Source organism: Podarcis erhardii, assembly GCF_964252035.2.
Source record: "Podarcis erhardii genome assembly, chromosome: 11".
In the NCBI taxonomy this organism is placed as follows: domain Eukaryota; kingdom Metazoa; phylum Chordata; class Lepidosauria; order Squamata; family Lacertidae; genus Podarcis; species Podarcis erhardii.
Window position 1 is genome coordinate 46,907,110 of NC_138501.1, and position 17,353 is coordinate 46,924,462.

Sequence of the window (17,353 nt, forward strand, 5' to 3'; positions counted from 1 at the left end):
TGGGCAGGGTATAGATAATATTATATATATTATATATGGGAGGATATTGACAAGCTGGAATGTGTGCAGAGGAAGGCGACCGAGATGATCAAGGGTCTGGAAACCAGGCCTTATGAGGAACGCTTGAGGGAATCGGGTGTGTTTAGCCTGGAAAAGGAGTAATCTGAGAGGAGATATGATAGCCATCTTCAAATATCTTAAGGCCTGTCCCATGGAAGATGGAGCAGGCTTGTTTTCTCCTGCTCCGGAGGCCAGGACCCCAAACCAATGGATTTATGTTACAAGAAAGGAGAACTTTCTGACGGTAAGAGCTGTTTGACAGTGGAACGGTCTTCTTTAGGAAATTGTGGACTCTCCGTCCTTGAGAGGTTTTTAAGCAGAGGTTGGATGGCCATCAGTCTCGGATACTTTAATTGATATTCCTGCATTGCAGGGCGTTGGACTAGATGACATTCAGGGTTCCTTCCAAATATTATTCTATGGTATAGGAAAGCTGCATCAATGAATGAGTGAGTAGAGAGGGGGAGGGCTCCCTCGTGCAACTTGGCAAAATAACAGTTACACACACACAACGTAGGCAAAAGGGACGGCTTTTACTATGAAAATAGAAGACCATAACACATTATCTCAGTACAGTTACAGTATTACCAAAGGAGAAAAATAAACCCACATTTTTAAACACAGTTTGTTCATTTTTAAGCCATACAGACTACTTTGCAATAAACCATATTCTGAAAAAAGGTTCATCCTGAGGATTTGTATTTTGACTATGCAAGAATTGCTCCCACAAAGGTGTTTGATTTGCTTTAGAAACAGCCCAAACAGCATTTATGCAAGACACAACAGCTGATGGAACTAAAATTGCCTTACTTTTGTGCTCCGCTTGGGACATTTTGGGCTACCAGAGAGAGTTGGGGTTTCTTATTTCCCATTGGGATTCCTCATGCAGAGGAGCCAGAAAAATGAGCCATAAGAAAACCGTCCCTTGTTTCTGTATACAGTACATGGTTTCAGGGCCTAATCCAGGAGCCCAACCAGCACATGGCAGTCAACAGAGATTTCCTGTTGTATAAATCATGCATATGTTCCCTTTAAATTCAGACCACATTGGGTTTTGGAACATCTCCAAAAATGTAGTTTCTGACACATTTCTGGTGACATGTGCCTAAAGCAGATCTGGGCTGAATTCAATAAATAGTGGCGGTAACGCAGACCCAAAAGGGCATCATGGGTTCAGGCAATTGTGTGAACAGCTCCTTCACTGAGACTGGACAGCTAAGGAGAGAGACGGGTTGACTTTTCCAAACACGAGTTTCACCTCTCAAAAAAGAATTCCAAGCTAACAAGATGTACAAATACATAACGAACCCTCTTCTGAAGAATTGCTTTCAGTCCCTCTAAAGCAGCATTTAACCTTCTGTCGCACTCACGGAAAAGCAATCTTCGTGTGCAAAGCCTCGAGAGCAATCATTAAAACAGATTTGTTAAAAACGACTTACAGAATAAATAAACGTCGCTAAAAAGAAAACAAGGGTTAGGAAGTGGGGAAGTGCAATGATGAAGCCATGTTATAAGGCAAACAAAGGGGAGGGGGAATCCCTTCTAAAACAGGTGCCAGGTGATGCTATTTTGTGTGCAAATAAAAAAGAAAAAAGACATTACAACTAAGACACATTTTTAAATAGCATTGTCGACACCCTGTTGTTTTTTTGCCAAGAACACAAGAGAAACTTACGCTCACAGCTACATTATAGTGCCTTGTTTTTCACATGTTGTTTTACTTGTACTATTTTTAAAAATGGTATTTGTCAAGGATCTTGCAAAGGTTGACTTGAATGGAAGGCTCACATCCCTGGAGGAGGAAGACTGATTGGATCGGAATTGAACTACGCTCAGCAAACACAAGATTCACCTGTTCCCAGACTACCACTTCACACTTGAGGGGGGCAAATAAATATCTGAATATCCCTATTTTATTTTATTTTTTAAAACACCTTCCTGCACACCACAGAACTAGTATAAAAGGAAAGCTGGTTCAAGGCAACTTTCTCCTTGACATGTTAGTTTTGCATGTGCACAATGCGCTCTCGCTTTTTATTCTGGGGAACGTTTAAGCACGCAACCCCCACCTGGGGTCTGAAGAAGGTGCAATCCAGCAACAGTTGCACCACCAGAATCTGATAGTTGTGTAAACTCAGTTCTTATAAGAGCAACATGGGGAGAAGGGAAACATTAGCTGGACCATCTCTCAGACTAAATACATTCCGTCAAAGCTTGTGTACTTTGATCCAAGTCTGACCACATAACTACCTCTAGAATCTAGCAAATTATGTGCCCAATTGCATTAAGCTAGCTATGGCTATGAAGGGCGGTGGGTAGACCGTTTCAAACTATGCGAGTGCTCCTGTATCTTAAAACTGTAGCATGGAAAAGACCCTTAAAATACTCCTTTGAATTTTCTGTGTCCAAGACACACTGGGCTGTTCATATACCGTATGTATGCAAGAATTCTTAAATCCTTGAGGGTGTGTATAGGAGAAAAGGACCATTCTGTTCTGCTTTCTGTTGAGAAGTGTGGCATAAGCACTGCTGCAGGAACAGTCCACAAACCTCAGTGAAATCCAGGAGACTTCACCCAAAGAACCGTAGCTGGCTTGCACAGCCCCAATGAATTTACTGGAGCTTGTGCAAACTCTGGTAAATTATGCCTTTTGTAACCACAACCTTCGCTGGTGCAAAAAATTCATCTCTTTGCTGTATGAGCATGCAATCATCTTGGGAGACAAAAAATTATGCAAAGAGGTGAAGTAGGGGAAATGGCAGAGAAGACATTAGCATAATGCCAATCTAATACTAAGTGATGCTTGTCTGGCAGCTCATCAGTCTGCTGAGAACATTCAAATTAAATCTGTTCAGAAATGTACCCTGTACACTCGATTGGTTTAATTTCTTTCATCACAAATGTCTTCCATCCCTTTTGGCAGGCAGAAGAGCCATTAAGGGCAGCGAGTGTGGAGTGCCAGATATAAACCCCGATATCTCATTGTTGCTTCTACATAAAATGAGGCGGTCAAAAAAAAATCACTCTGCAGCACCTAATCCGTTCCCCAAGTCTGTTTAAAACTAGAGTTGCTGTCGCCTGATGCTTATCAGAAGAAGTTTCTCCATAGTAAACAGGAAACAATGCCCACTCCCCATTTCCCACAATCATCACAATTTTAGGTAACAACTCATTTGAGAGATAAAAACAAAAACAAAACCACAGCCAGGCACCAAATAAGTATTTGTACTAAATGTACAATCAGTTGGAATATCAGTTTTTCAACAGCTGTACACATAGCGGATCTATAGTTAAGGGTGGCTCAGACGGGTGGAAGCCGTGGCCGGACTGCTCACTGACCATCTTGCAGGCAAAACACAAGCCTTGTATCTGGTCAGGTCAAAATGCAGCTTAGCACTGGGGAAGCCCACACTGAAACTGCCCCTTGTTTTAAGAGGCACAGTTCTTGCTATTATGTTGTAAAATAAAGCGAGTTCAAGCCAATTCCTAAATACATGCCTCAATCAAAAGTTTGGGAGTGTATGCGTTTTTGAATGCAGAATTTCCATGGGAACTGGGAATGACCTGTACAGGAGGCTGAAATTTAAATATGGGAAGACCACCCCAATGCTGATGCCATTGGGACAGAGCTCTGAGGATGCACTGGAGGCCCAGGATTTGGGGCTATGGAGTGTAAGCACTCTGCAGAGAAAAACTTTGAAAAGGCAAAATTGGAACATTGTAGAAGCCAACACTGGTACGCGGGGTGGAGAACCTTTGGCCCTCCAGATGTTGCTGAACTCCAACTCCCATCAGCCCCAGCAAGCATGGCCAATGGCCAGGGATGACGGGAGTTCTAGTTCAGCAACATCTGGAGGGTCAAAGGTTCTCACGCCCCTTGTATAGATTCAAGAGACTTAGGTCACTTACACACTGTGGACTTTGTGCTGTTCACACATAAAAGCTTTTTGCTGCATCCCTGAAACATCATCCTCATCAAAATGCCACCCCATAATTTAGCCCACTGCATTTAAACCAGTTCTATTGTTTTGTTCTTTTGTGAGAAGGGTGTTACTTGCTGGATTTTCTGCAGAAACAGTAAACCCCTACTAAACTGGAAAATAATATGGGATGGCATTGTGACATTGTGTGGATGCTGCATTTGTGAACAGCACAGACTTCACAATAAACTGCCATGTGGAAGCACTTTGAAACCATGCTTGCTGGCAAGGGTTTGCTTTGGGGGTTTTTTGTAGCAGAGCTAAGAAGGGCAAAGTTACTTACTCAGAGCTCAGAACAGACAACTCACCATGTTTACCTGCAAAGGAAGCTGGTAGCCCGTCCTAAAATCTGACATTGCTCAATTGAGGCCACAAAGCTCAGCACATTAGACAACATATAAAATAGGCAACCAGAGTACAAAAAGGGATGAAGAGATTTGCTAGCCAGCTTAAGGCCCAGTTTATGCATGCAGCAGGATCAAGAGGTAAAACCATTTCTGCGCTGCACCACTTCAAGATGCTGGAAGGTTGCCTGTTTGAATGTTTTCGCCATAAAAAATAAGTTCTGTGCAAGCAGAAAAACAGCACATGACAAAAGGCTAGGCCGAATCTTTCTGACATGCTCATTTTCTACACTCGGTGAGTTTATTCGTTTCCAATATAGATAAAGATCATTTGCAGTCTGAAGTGGGGCAGCTCAGAAGAAGCTCTACCACTAAATATATAAACTGGGTCTATATAACAGGAATGACAAGATAATTAAGGATTTCCTGTATATGGTTAAGTGACCCTGAGGACTGTAAAAGTGAATTTTTTAAAAAAAATAATCAGTGTAAGTTTTTGTATCTTGGTTCCAGATAAGTCACTTCCATCCAATGGAATGCAAATCATCAGAGGGAAAATCTATACCAGGAGCAATCCCAGCAATTGTTATGGGGCAAGGCTTAAAAATACTTTTGTCGTTGTTGAAAAAAATCAAAGTCTCAAAACGTTCCTGGTTTTAAATCTGTTCCGGAAAGAGATTCCCTGCAGAAATTCAGGTGCCACCTGAAGAACATGCCCCCTTAGGCGAGTCACTGTGTTTTTGGTGGATGCGCCGTAGATTCTGGCCAATCATACAAATCCGGCAGAAACGATTCATACTTGTAGTTCCAGATCCTCGACCGTATGTGCTTGTTCTTGTCTGCAGGCTCAGGGTAATGGAACGCCATGTTGTTGGCATACAAAAATTCCACAACCTGGAGGGCGGGAGGAAATCAGATTATTGATCTGCAGGATTCCCATGATCTATCTCAGAGATGGAGAACACAGAAAGCAGCCTTATACTGGTCCATCTCATTCAGTATTGTCTACACCCTGGCTAGCCTAACTGGTGCCCTTCAGATGCTGGACTACAAAACCCATCATCCATGACCGTTGGGCCATGATGGCTGGGGCTAATGGGAGTTGGGAGTCAGGCAACAGAGGGTGCCTCTCTATGGTTTCACATGGGTCTCTCTCAATCCTGCCTGCAACTGAATCTGGGACTGTCAGCACGCAAAGAAGAGGTTTTGCCACTTAGCTACAGTCCTCCTTGTGGTCCTCCAAGCTTGCCGTTGGACCCTCCAGCTCCCATCAGCCTCAGCCAGCAAGGCCAACAGTCAGGGATGATGGAAGCAACATCTGTGGAGAGCCACAGATTCCCCATCACTGGTGTCTTCCTATTTTGTTTCTAACCACAAGTAGCCAATTGCTTCTGGAAGCTCACAAACAAGGCCTGAAGATGGCCTTGGCATTTTGGGCCCAGACATGTGCTACCTTTGTCCTTCAAGGTTTCCGTTTAATGATGATCGTCATTATCCAAACCTTGTTCAGATACCTAGAATGGGCAGTTTAGGTTCATCCCACGCAATCAATTCCAGCCCCTAGAATGTCATTGAATGTCCCCACCCACTCCACCCTGCGATATTCAGAAAAAATTAAGGTGGGCTGTACATCTATCCAAACGCTCCTCCTGCCACCCCCAAAATTGCACTTACTTTAACGGCAATGTTAATGGAAACCTCCCGGATGTTTGCAAGAGGAGGATAAAGCCGTCCTTCCGCAAGTTCTTCCTCAGTCAGCTGCTCTGTTAACGCCTTTTTTAATACGAAGAGAAAAATATTACACAGGAACGAACCACCATCTGGGGTTACACTGGTCCTGGGCCATTTAAGGCTTTAGAGAAGATAACCAATCCTTTGGCTGAGGCCTGGAAATGGCTCTCAAGCCAGTGAAGTTGTTGCAATAATGGGAGCCACGCAATCGCAGTAACTGGCTCCGGTCTACATCCTTGCTGCTACGTTTTTGAACCAGAGGACGTTTCTAAACCGTCTTCCATGTAGAACACATTGCGGTCGCCTTGATCTAACCAAGGCATTTGACGTCATGGGGCAACCTCCTCGCTTCAAGCCTCTTAAGCCAACCAATGCACAGGTCAGTTTTGAACTCATATTCTATCTTTTCCATTTGGAAATCCCCTCGAACGTGCGGAAACCGCAATGCACGTACTATTCCACCCACCAGGCGTTTCGCCTTCGGACCACTTACCTTCGCAGCCTCCAGGAAAACTTGATCGCTAATGTGCCGAACCCCACTGAGAATAACAGCAAGAGCAACGCCTAAAGAACAGAGACATTCAAAGTCGTTTTGCAAAATCGTCTGGATTTGGGGAACTGAAAGGCTTTTATGCCGCTGTTTGCGTAGAAGCTTACAGCAGTGTTTATTTTTATAAGCGTTGCTACCAACAATGCTCAGCACTGAAAGCCAATAGCATGAAGAGAACTGAAGAAGAAGAAGAAGAAGAAGAATAGTAGTAGTAGTAGTTTGGATTTGATATCCCACTTTATCACTACCCAAAGGAGTCTCAAAGCGGCTAACATTCTCATTTCCCTTCCTCCCCCACAACAAACACTCTGTGAGGTGAGTGGGGCTGAGAGACTTCAGAGAAGTGTGACTAGCCCAAGGTCACCCAGCAGCTGCATGTGGAGGAGCGGAGACGCGAACCCGGTTCACCAGATTACGAGTCTACCGCTATTAACCACTACACCACACTGGCTCTCTGTGGGGCAACACAGAATTCCCTGATGCCCTTGTGGCAAAAAATATTTTTTATTATGAACTTGTAACCTGCCATCGTAAAGCCCATCTGGCAATGCAAGAGGCCTTTGGATTCTTACAAGCCAAAATTGTCTCTTAACAAACTGCTTTACCTGGAAATATGTATGCATTGTTTCCTTGTCCAGGTTTGAAGGATCGCCCATCACTTAGCTTCACTGGTTCAAAAGGGCTGCCGCTTGCGAACAGACAACGCCCCTGTCAAATAGAAAAAAGAGGAAACGATTCATCAGGAAGCAAGAATAAGGGCAATACAGTACAGATGAAGTTCCACTGCAATTTTATACATGTGAGTATTTGTACACTGGGCAGACACAACACTTTTAGCTACACCAAGAGGTGCTCACACGTCTCCAGCCAAATAATATTACAAACTGCCAGGGTGGATTTGATTTAAGTCAGTGAGACTTAAATTTCAGTGAGAATAAATTTTTTTATTCGTGTGTATTGAAACTCAGTCTAAGTTTTTTTCCCTTTATGCTTAACCACATCAGTTAACAGTTAAAAAACAGCAGTCACGAAATTAAAAGACGCCTGCTCCTTGGGAGACAGGCGATGGCAAACCTAGACAGCGTCTTAAAAAGCAGAGACATCACCTTGCCGACAAAGGTCCTTATAGTTAAAGCCATGGTTTTCCCAGTAGTGATGTATGGAAGTGAGAGCTGGACCATAAAGAAGACTGATCGCCGAAGAATTGATGCTTTTGAATTATGGTGCTGGAGGAGACTCTTGAGAGTCCCATGGACTGCAAGAAGATCAAACCTATCCATTCTGAAGGAAATCAGCCCTGAGTGCTCACTGGAAGGACAGATCCTGAAGCTGAGGCTCCAATACTTTGGCCACCTCATGAGAAGAGAAGACTCCCTGGAAAAGACCCTGATGTTGGGAAAGATTGAGGGCACAAGGAGAAGGGGACGACAGAGGACGAGATGGTTGGATGGTGTTCTCGAAGCTACAAACATGAGTCTGACCAAACTGCGGGAGGCAGCGGAAGACAGGAGTGCCTGGCGTGCTCTGGTCCATGGGGTCACGAAGAGTCGGACACGACTAAACAACAAATTTATTTTTTTACAGAAAGGCATTCCTGCTGGTATAATCTTAATATTTACAACCAGATGAAGGTTTCATTTTTGGAATAATACATTTTCAGAGTAGTTTTTACAGTTATATCAAAAATTACTGATTTTGTTGTACTATGAGATATAAAGGTAAAGGTAAAGGAACCCCTGACCATTAGGTCCAGTCGCAGATGACTTGCGGCGCTCATCTTGCTTTATTGGCTGAGGGAGCCGGCATACTGCTTCCAGGTCATGTGGCCAGCATGACTAAGCCGCTTGTGGCGAACCAGAGCAGTGCACGGAAACACTGTTTACCTTCCCGCCGGAGCGAATAAATTAACTGTTTTTATATTTGGACAACTTTTCTGCTGTACTTTATTGGAAGGAGAAAAGTAATAACAATTAATAACAATTTAAACCATTTATTTAACTAAAACAATAACATTATAGCATATGTATCCATGTTTGTTAACTGATGTGGTTAAACATAAAGAAAAAAAAAACTTAGACTGAGTTTCAATACACATGAAAAGCTTAAAACAAATCCTTATTTCCTGATGGCCTTTGGATTATAATGTAACTTAAATAGAAAACTTATCTTTAGAAAGATTTTTCCTCCAAAAACATTTTATTTTAAAAATCTAATTTAAATTTAAAAAATTGATTTAAATTTTAAAAAATCCTATTTTATTTTAAAATAAATAAATCATTGATTTTTATCCACCCTGCAAACTGCATTACAGCAGAATCTGACCCCATTGGCAAACCTACCAGATATCTATACGCTAGACCCATGTTTCCATAGGGCCTTTGGAAGTGTGTAAGCCCAACAATACAACAGTTAACTTTTGAACACATAAAAAAGGGATAATATTGCCCTATTCAGTCTGTGTGTTTTGGATCCGGTGTGTGTGGATCATAAGTGATTATGACATCCAATGTGTGGATGTCCGGTACACCCAGAGGTAGGGCAGATATTCCTGGTGGGCAGCTGAGATTCTACTCCACCATGCCGATTCCATATCTAGTTAGAGCCTAGTCAGAAGTTGTTCCTGCTGGCATCCATCTGTCTCAAGGGACAATGGAGTGCACCTCTGGGGATTATCATCTTCCAAAGCAACTACTCTATTCCGAACCTAAAAATGGAAAGTGTAATGCTGGTAGTCAACAAAAGAGCTTTAAAGACTGTCTCAAGGCAAATCTAAAAAAAAAAAAAAAGTAGTATAAACACAGACAACTGGGAAACACTGGCCTGCGAATGCTCCAATTGGAGAACAGCTTTTACCAAAGGTGTCATGGGCTGTGAAGATGCTCAAACTCAGGACGCAGGGGAGAAACGTGCTAAGAGGAAGGCATGCTTGGCAAATCCTCACCATGATCAACTCCCACCAATGTCCCCCCTGTGGAAGGACATGTGGATCCAGAATTGGCCTCCACAGTCACTTACGGACTCACTGTTAAGACTGTGTTCATGGAAGACAATCTTACTTGACTACGAGTGATCAGTGAAGGAGAAGGAGAAGGAGAAGGAGAAGGAGAAGGAGGAGGAGGAGGAGGAGGAGGAGGAGGAGGAGGAGGAGGAGGAGGAGGAGAAATCAAACTACTGTGTTAGCAGCACCCAAGTGACCTCCCAGGGTGCAAATCTGGGCAGTGTGTCTCTTGAGGTCCTCATGAGAGAGGGAAAGGACCATTGATACCAGATACCAGTTCTCTGCAGGTGAGCTGATCAGCCACACTAGCACACGAGTCACAACCACATAATGTCTTCAGCACAGAAGGTGCTTCCTGATCAAGCTTCCGGCAGCTCAGTCAAGCAAGTCAAGCTGCACAGTCCAGGAGAAAGACTGTGATGACCAGCGATGCTTCAAGTTATTTGGCCCACCTCTGTTAATGTGTATGCCTCCTCAGCGGTGCACTCGGCTTTCGCAGTAGGGTTACTCAGTGCAAATATGATCGGTCTCTGGTTGATGGAGCCCATCGCTTTGAGAACGTCATGGGAGAAGAGTCGGCCTGCGCCTGCAACCCCTGGAAGAAGCAAATAACATGATGCCTTTTCCCCCGCCCTCCTGCCAAAAAGAGGCTCACATGCACTTGTTTGAAAAATGGTAGCAATAAGACACTAGAACACAGCAAGTATTTCTGCACCAACTGGGCTGGACACAGCACAGCCACGCTGGGGATGTAACGGCACACATTCCTGCTAAAGCAAAATTATTTCTCATGCTCCTACTTGCCTCAGTGCCAGTGGGATATGAAAGCAGTTAATGCAGGACAGGCAACACACAGACTCAGTAAGGTCTTGTCTCATGGCAAGTTCGTATATTCCCTTGTCTCCACACGTAACTGACAGGGACATGGGTGGCGCTGTGGTCTAAACCACTGAGCCTCTTGGGCTTGCTGATCAGAAGGTTGGCGGTTCGAATCCCCGTGACGGGGTGAGCTCCCGTTGCTCTGCCCCAGCTCCTGCCAACCTAGCAGTTCAAAAGCACACCAGTGCAAGTAGATAAATAGGTCCCACTGTGGCAGGAAGGTAAATGGTGTTTCTGTGCACTCTGGCACTTGTGACGCCTCAGATGATGCATGCAGAGTGGGATGGTTTATATGGGGAGGGGCGGTCCTTGAGGTATTGAGGTCCTGGGCCACACCTCTGTGGGAAGTTGCACAACTTTAGGGGCTACAACAAAGAATGCCCCCATCCCAGCAAGCTTCTGAGTGGAGGAACTATCAAGCGGGCCCCTTCTTAATATCCAAGAGGGACTATAGGGATAGAAGTGGTCTTTCAGATATTTGTAGCCTACAACTCTTAGGGCTTTAAGCACCAACAGGAATTGGGCCCAGAAATATTCAACCAAATGCCTACGGGAAGCCATTAAGCAAGACATGCCACCTCTGATCCTGGAGCCACTATCTAGCCACTAGTACTAGCAGCCACTGATAAATTTATGGAGGATAAGGCTCAGTTCTGCTTTATCGGGAATAGAATGGCACAGGATAACCAACACACCCATACTGAGAGTTCAGTTGGGACACGGGTGGCGCTGTGGTCTAAACCACTGAGCCTCTTGGGCTTGCCAATCAGAAGGTTGGCGGTTTGAATCCCCACGATGGGGTGAGCTCCTGTTGTTCTGTCCTAGATCCTGCCAGCCTAGCAGTTCGAAAGCACACCAGTGCAAGTAGATTACTAGGTACTGCTCCGGTGGGAAGGTAAATGGTATTTCCGTGTGCTCTGGTTTCCATCACAGTGTCCCGTTGCCCCAGAAGCGGTTTAATCCTGCTGGCAACATGACCCAGAAAGCTGTCTGTGGACAAACACCAATTCCCTTGATCTGAAAGCGAGATGAGTGCTGCAACCCCATAGTCGCCTTTGACTGGACTTAACCGTCCAGGGGTCCTTTACCTTCACACGGGTGTCTATGTCACACTCAGGCCTGTTGACAGTACAAGCACACACAGGCCAGTCACCGTGGAAAATGTAATTCTTGCAGGTCTGGTGCTCAGTAACCACATAGCCTCCTTTGGGAAGGCAGCCCTGTTTAGAGAAGCTTTTAATGTTTGATGCATTACTGTATTTTAATATTTTATTTATTATTATTATTATTATTATTATTATTATTATTATTATCCACCTGACATTAAAAGCCCTTCCTGAAAGCATCAGTATTATTATTACTGGGCTGCTAACCCGATATGAGAAGAGTCCGCAACACTCACCAATGATAGCTGAAGGCTGAAGCACATTCACAGCTTCTAAGAAGGTCTTTGGCACCTGGTCTGGGGCTGCATGAGTAAAGGACTCTTGGTTGGCGTCAACTGTTTGTTCCCGACCCTAGACATTTTAAAAATAAAGAATTATTGAGAGTTGGCAGGGCGGGGAGGGGTGGAAGAGTAGAGCAATAAGATTGTGCCCAACCAAACCCCAAGCCTCACCTGAACCAATAAGCCATATTTGTCGAACATCCATATTTTCTTATAAGCTTCTTCCGGAGAAAGACCGCTTTCCACCATAGCCATGACGATGAGATTTGCAATTCCAAGGGCAGCCTGATAAATAAGAGAAATGCTGGGGAAATACCGTATTTTTCCATGTATAAGACGCCCCCTATTTTGGGCGACTCCAATTTAAGAAAATGGGGAGAGATGTATCCGTGTATAAGACGAGCCCCGATTTTGAGCATTATTTTAGAATAAAAAAAACATAGTCTTATACATGGAAAAGTATGGTATGTCACTCTGCAGAGCTGCTGACCAACTGCCTTTCAATAAATTAGTTAAGTAGTCTGGAGCAAGGCAAACCATGAGCCCGGGTGCAGATGATGCGTTTAGCCAAAGAATGGTTTAGCTCAAGGCATCAGCAGGAGGACCAGGAGTGAGACAGCAGCGATCACTTCTCCAGGAATACTTGTGAGCGTGTGCTAAGCCACAGTTTGGCTTGGTGTGTCGTGTGAAACAGGCCGATATTATATGTGCAAAGCTTTCTGTAATCCCTTACTGCATTTGGTCATTGCAACAAAGCTGTAAAAGGTCAGTCGCAACCCTTTTCCAGCTGGGAAAGAACTACCATATTTTTTGCTCTATAAAACTCACTTTTTCCCTCCCAAAAAGTAAGGGGAAATGTGTGTGCGTCTTATGGAGCGAATGCAGGCTGCACAGCTATCCCAGAAGCCAGAACAGCAAGAGGGATCACTGCGCAGTGATCCCTCTTGCTGTTCTGGTTTCTGAGTTTCAGAATATTATTTTTTCTTGTTTTCCTCCTCCAAAAACTAGGTGCGTCTTATGGTCTGGTACGTCTTATAGCGCGATAAATACGGTACATGCCTCACTCAGAAGCACAACTCACCTCTCCTGCACCAAGGAACAAGATCTGGTGCTCTGCAATTGGTTTACCAAGAACTTTCTGCGCTGCCAACAACCCAGCTAAGGCCACCGAAGCTGTCCCTGTGAAAGGAACAGACCTTGCTGAAAAGAGCTGGAATAAAAGAGGCGTCAACAAATACAGCCAGAAAAATATCATCAAAACAGATACCCAAGAGGGGGTGATTTACCCTGTATATCATCATTGAAGGTACAATATTTCTCTCTGTATTTCCTCAAAAAGCGGAAAGCGTTGTGGTTTCCGAAGTCTTCAAACTGAATGAGGGTGTTTTGGCCATACCTAGAGGGCAGAGTGAGAAATACGGAGTCAATAGCTGTGCTGCAAAGGGCACAATGTTTTAATACTTCGTGCATGTTCATGCATGACTTGGAAACAGCCATGTAAGAATCTTGCCATGTAAGGAAACCAGGCAAGAAACCATTGTAAATCTAAGCTGCTGATTCTCTTCTTAACTTAGTTACTTTATAGTGAGTTGATTGGTCCATCTAACCATCTATGGCCTTCCTTATTTTTTACTTTTACTTTGCTTCAGGATGAGAACAGAAATCGTTCTCCGGGGGCGTGGCAGCAGCAGGAGGCCCCATTAGCTAAAGTGTTGCTTCAGGTTAAGAACAGACCTCCGGAACAAATTAAGTACGAAACCAGAGGTACCACTGTTCTTGGAACATGGGCTGATGTTTGTGATTATTGGAACGCATACCTGTCTACAATGGCTTCCATGAACTCGTCGATGAGCTCATCGTACAGCTGAGAGCGGTCTCGCTTCTGGTAGAGCCCCATATAAAACGGGTCATGAAGAAGCGTCTGTGGAAAACGAAGAACAAAAGCCATTAAAGGAAGTGCTTAGATCATTCTGCAGTACCCTGCTCTACAGAGGACTTACTTATTTTGTGCCATTCCCAGGAAGTGTGGACTTTAGCAGCAGATATCAAGTAGCCTTTCACACCTTAGTCAAATTTTAAACACTTCACCATCTCTTTAAAAATAAAATTAAGAATACCACACTCCCAGATGCGGACCACCGTCCCCACCATGTCCCACTACCCAAGGACCCCAGGCAGAAAAGCATCTGGCTGAGCTGGCTTAATAATGAGCCTTATGGGAGAAATAACAAGAAAAGAAGAACGGCAAATGAAACTGATGGAATATGCAGAGATGGTGAAACTGATGGGGAAGATCCGAAACCAGGAAGATCAAGTATTTTCTAAAGACTGGAGTAAATTTGTCATTTATTTAAAAGACCACTGTAAATAGTTAAAATCTTTGGCAGGGATGTAATGATACTTGTAATGTGGAATTATTTATGGTAATTATGGTTATATAATAGATGGATAATGGTAAAAGATGCAGCAAATTTAAACTTAAACATGGAACCCATAGAGGGAGGGAAGGAGGTCCAAAAGTTCAAAAAATATTTTAATGTTTGAAATGGTTATGTTTTATATGTATAAAATTATCCAAAAAAACCCTAATAATAATAATAATGAACATTATGTGTATTTCATGTGTATTTTAATGAACTGAATAGTGTTAAAGATTATGAGTCATAGGTTGTGGAGTGTGTGTTATGAATTTAACAGTGCTTAGCTTATTTTCTTATAGTTGTTATTTTGTTAATATTGTTTAATAAATTATAAATTTTGTATTGATTTGTTAATCACATAATACGACATTTCCTGTAATTGTGACTTTTAAAAGTTGCTGCTTTGTTAATAGTGTTTTATAGATTGTAACTGTTTTATGATTTGCTAACTATTTTATATGATTTATGCTGTATTTGTGATGTCCTATTATGTTTTATTGCATTACCTTATTTATTGTTTGCAAGCCGCTTTGGGATTTGTCCGAACGAAAATTGGCATAAAAATGCAATCAGTCAAATCAATGAACCATTCTGCAAGAAAAGTGTCTACCCAGGCAGCAGAATCAGATCGTGGGATGAATGAATGGCCCGCAGCACTTCAGACTATAAAATGGAGAGGACTACATTATTTTCAAATGCTACTCTACATGAAACTCCTGCTGCAGAGAGAAAACCAGGCTAGGGAAATGCTAGAACCAGGCTGTCCTAAGTCTAGCTTTCATCTTGCAGAGAAATCAAATCAGATCAATAAATCAAATCAAATCAAATCAAAATAAAACCTGCCATGAAATTCTCAAGAGGATCTCTACTCTTCTCTGCCGTTCCACAGTTCTGGGAAAGGCTATCAAGGTAAAAGATAAAGGACCCCTGGACAGTTAAGACCAGTCAAAGGCAACTATGGGGTTGCGGCGCTCATCTCGCTTTCAGGCCAAGGGAGCTGGCGTTTGCCCACAGACAGTTTTCCAGGTCATGTGGCCAGCATGATTAAACCGCTACTGGTGCACGGAGGACCGTGACGGAAGCCAGAGCGTGCGGAAACGCCATTTACCTTCTCGCCGCAGGGGTACCTATTTATCTACTTGCACTGGTGTGCTTTCAAACTGCTAGGTTGGCAGGAGCTGGGACAGAACAATGGGAGCTCACTCCATCGCGGGGATTCGAACTGCCGACCTTCCAATCAGCAAGCCCAAGAGGCTCAGTGGTTTAGACCACAGTGCCACCCGTGTCCCTGACTGGAAAAGGCTAGGGCTTTTTGTGTCCACCAAGTGGCAAACCAAAGCGTGGAAGTCTAAATAACCCCATCCCATAAACAAACAGAAGGCCAAACCTCCCAGTAGGCCTGGGCAATGTAGCGATACAAAACTGGTATTGGGAGAGGGGATGAGGCAGGGTTGTAACTTACCTGATTGTCTGTGCCGACATCAATACACACGGGGAGGCACTTGTCCGGTTGTATTCCAGCACATGCTGTGTATAAGCAGAGCTTGCCAACAGGAATCCCCATCCCATATACACCAAGATCACCAAGGCCCAGTATCCGTTCTCCATCTGTGACGACAACAGCCTTGAAGGCACAAGGGGGAAATTAACTTCAGGCACATGAGTAAAAAGATGGAAGCGGTACAGTATAAATCTCTACAGTCTTTCTTTTCTGGTAGGTAAGAATGTTTAGGCTGAAGAAGTAATTATTTTCCTAATTAGGATAGGGCAACTAGGAGTACCCGGCATGCTGCTATTAACTTAACTAACTATTAACTATTAACATGACTTAACTATTAAGTCAGTTTGTTCCCCTTTCCCAGAGAATCCTGAAACCCTTAGATCAGGGGTGAGGAGGAGCAGCCAAGAAATTTCTCAGCACCCTGACTAAACCATAGGCAAAAGAGGGGACGATGAGATGTCACTTTGAGATTGCAAAGAGGTGGCGGTTGCACAAATAAAAAAAAAGAATAGACTTGGATTACCTTGGATTGGGGAATAGGTGGACATGCATGTGGGATGTGATACATAAGTAGCTGTCAAGTACAACATTCCTTGTTTTCCCAGAGAATACATGCGGGGGAATGTTTGGTCCAGCCAGTCGAAAACTTCCTGTTTCCTCCTGACATGGAGCATCCTTCCTCTTGCATGTGACTAGAGGTTGGCGTGACCTTACCTGCCTAGGTAACAAAAGGACAAGGCATGCAACACACCTTCTCTTTTTGACTTCTTCCGTCGTTGGAGCAGCTCTTTTTAGCTAAAAATGCATGTATATACTTTGTAACTAAGTCTGTCTTCAGGAATTCAACTGTGAACTGATGATGTGAGTAAACTTCTTTTATATACTTTACACAAGATTGTGGCGTGTTCATTCTTTTAAGAGGAATATAAGGGAACTTACCAGGAACCTAATACTGAGAGGTTTTAAACAAGCCTGCAACCAGCTATCTGCTGTGCGTTTAAAAGGGGAATGTAAAACTCTGCTGTTATAGAACTTGCTAGCGCAAGTTTTGAAGGATATTAATAAACAATATATCCTCTCCTGCCTCCCTGAACATTCCCACAATGCACACACATTTTAGAAAGCTCTGTCAATGGTAGAGAAGTGAGGAGATGCAAACGGTTGCCCAAATCAATTTCCCCCAACGTGGTGCAGTCTAACTGTTTGGCTCAAAGAGTGAGCACAGTGGGTCTCACAAAAATGGTCCTGTTTTGATGCGTTCCTAAGTTTCATACTCAGAAACACATGTTCGTCGAGACATGGGACAAGGTGGCTATGCAGTATTCATAGTTGCATGACACAAATTCCTGACTGCAAGACAAATAACCCCCGGTATTTATCTATCCAGTTTCCCCATTGCTGAAAAAGCAAAGCTGGAATTAAGAGAAACACACACATATGAA

At 43.6% G+C, this 17,353-nt stretch overlaps 1 protein-coding gene across 1 annotated transcript in view; it reads right to left on the reverse strand.

Moving 5' to 3' along the window:
* Positions 1-574: 574 nt before the first annotated feature.
* The window catches only part of ME2 (malic enzyme 2), a 38,342-nt gene continuing 21,563 nt past the window's right edge, over positions 575-17,353 (reverse strand). The window contains exons 6-16 of the mRNA XM_081881514.1: positions 15,873-16,034; positions 13,808-13,911; positions 13,277-13,386; positions 13,072-13,169; positions 12,162-12,275; positions 11,946-12,060; positions 10,117-10,259; positions 7,272-7,374; positions 6,610-6,680; positions 6,060-6,158; positions 575-5,279 (exon numbers count right to left, since the gene is read on the reverse strand). Of these exons, the coding sequence (XP_081737640.1) occupies positions 5,115-5,279; positions 6,060-6,158; positions 6,610-6,680; positions 7,272-7,374; positions 10,117-10,259; positions 11,946-12,060; positions 12,162-12,275; positions 13,072-13,169; positions 13,277-13,386; positions 13,808-13,911; positions 15,873-16,034 (1,284 nt within the window). The 3' untranslated portion in view covers positions 575-5,114. The remainder of the gene's footprint in view (positions 5,280-6,059; positions 6,159-6,609; positions 6,681-7,271; positions 7,375-10,116; positions 10,260-11,945; positions 12,061-12,161; positions 12,276-13,071; positions 13,170-13,276; positions 13,387-13,807; positions 13,912-15,872; positions 16,035-17,353) is intronic.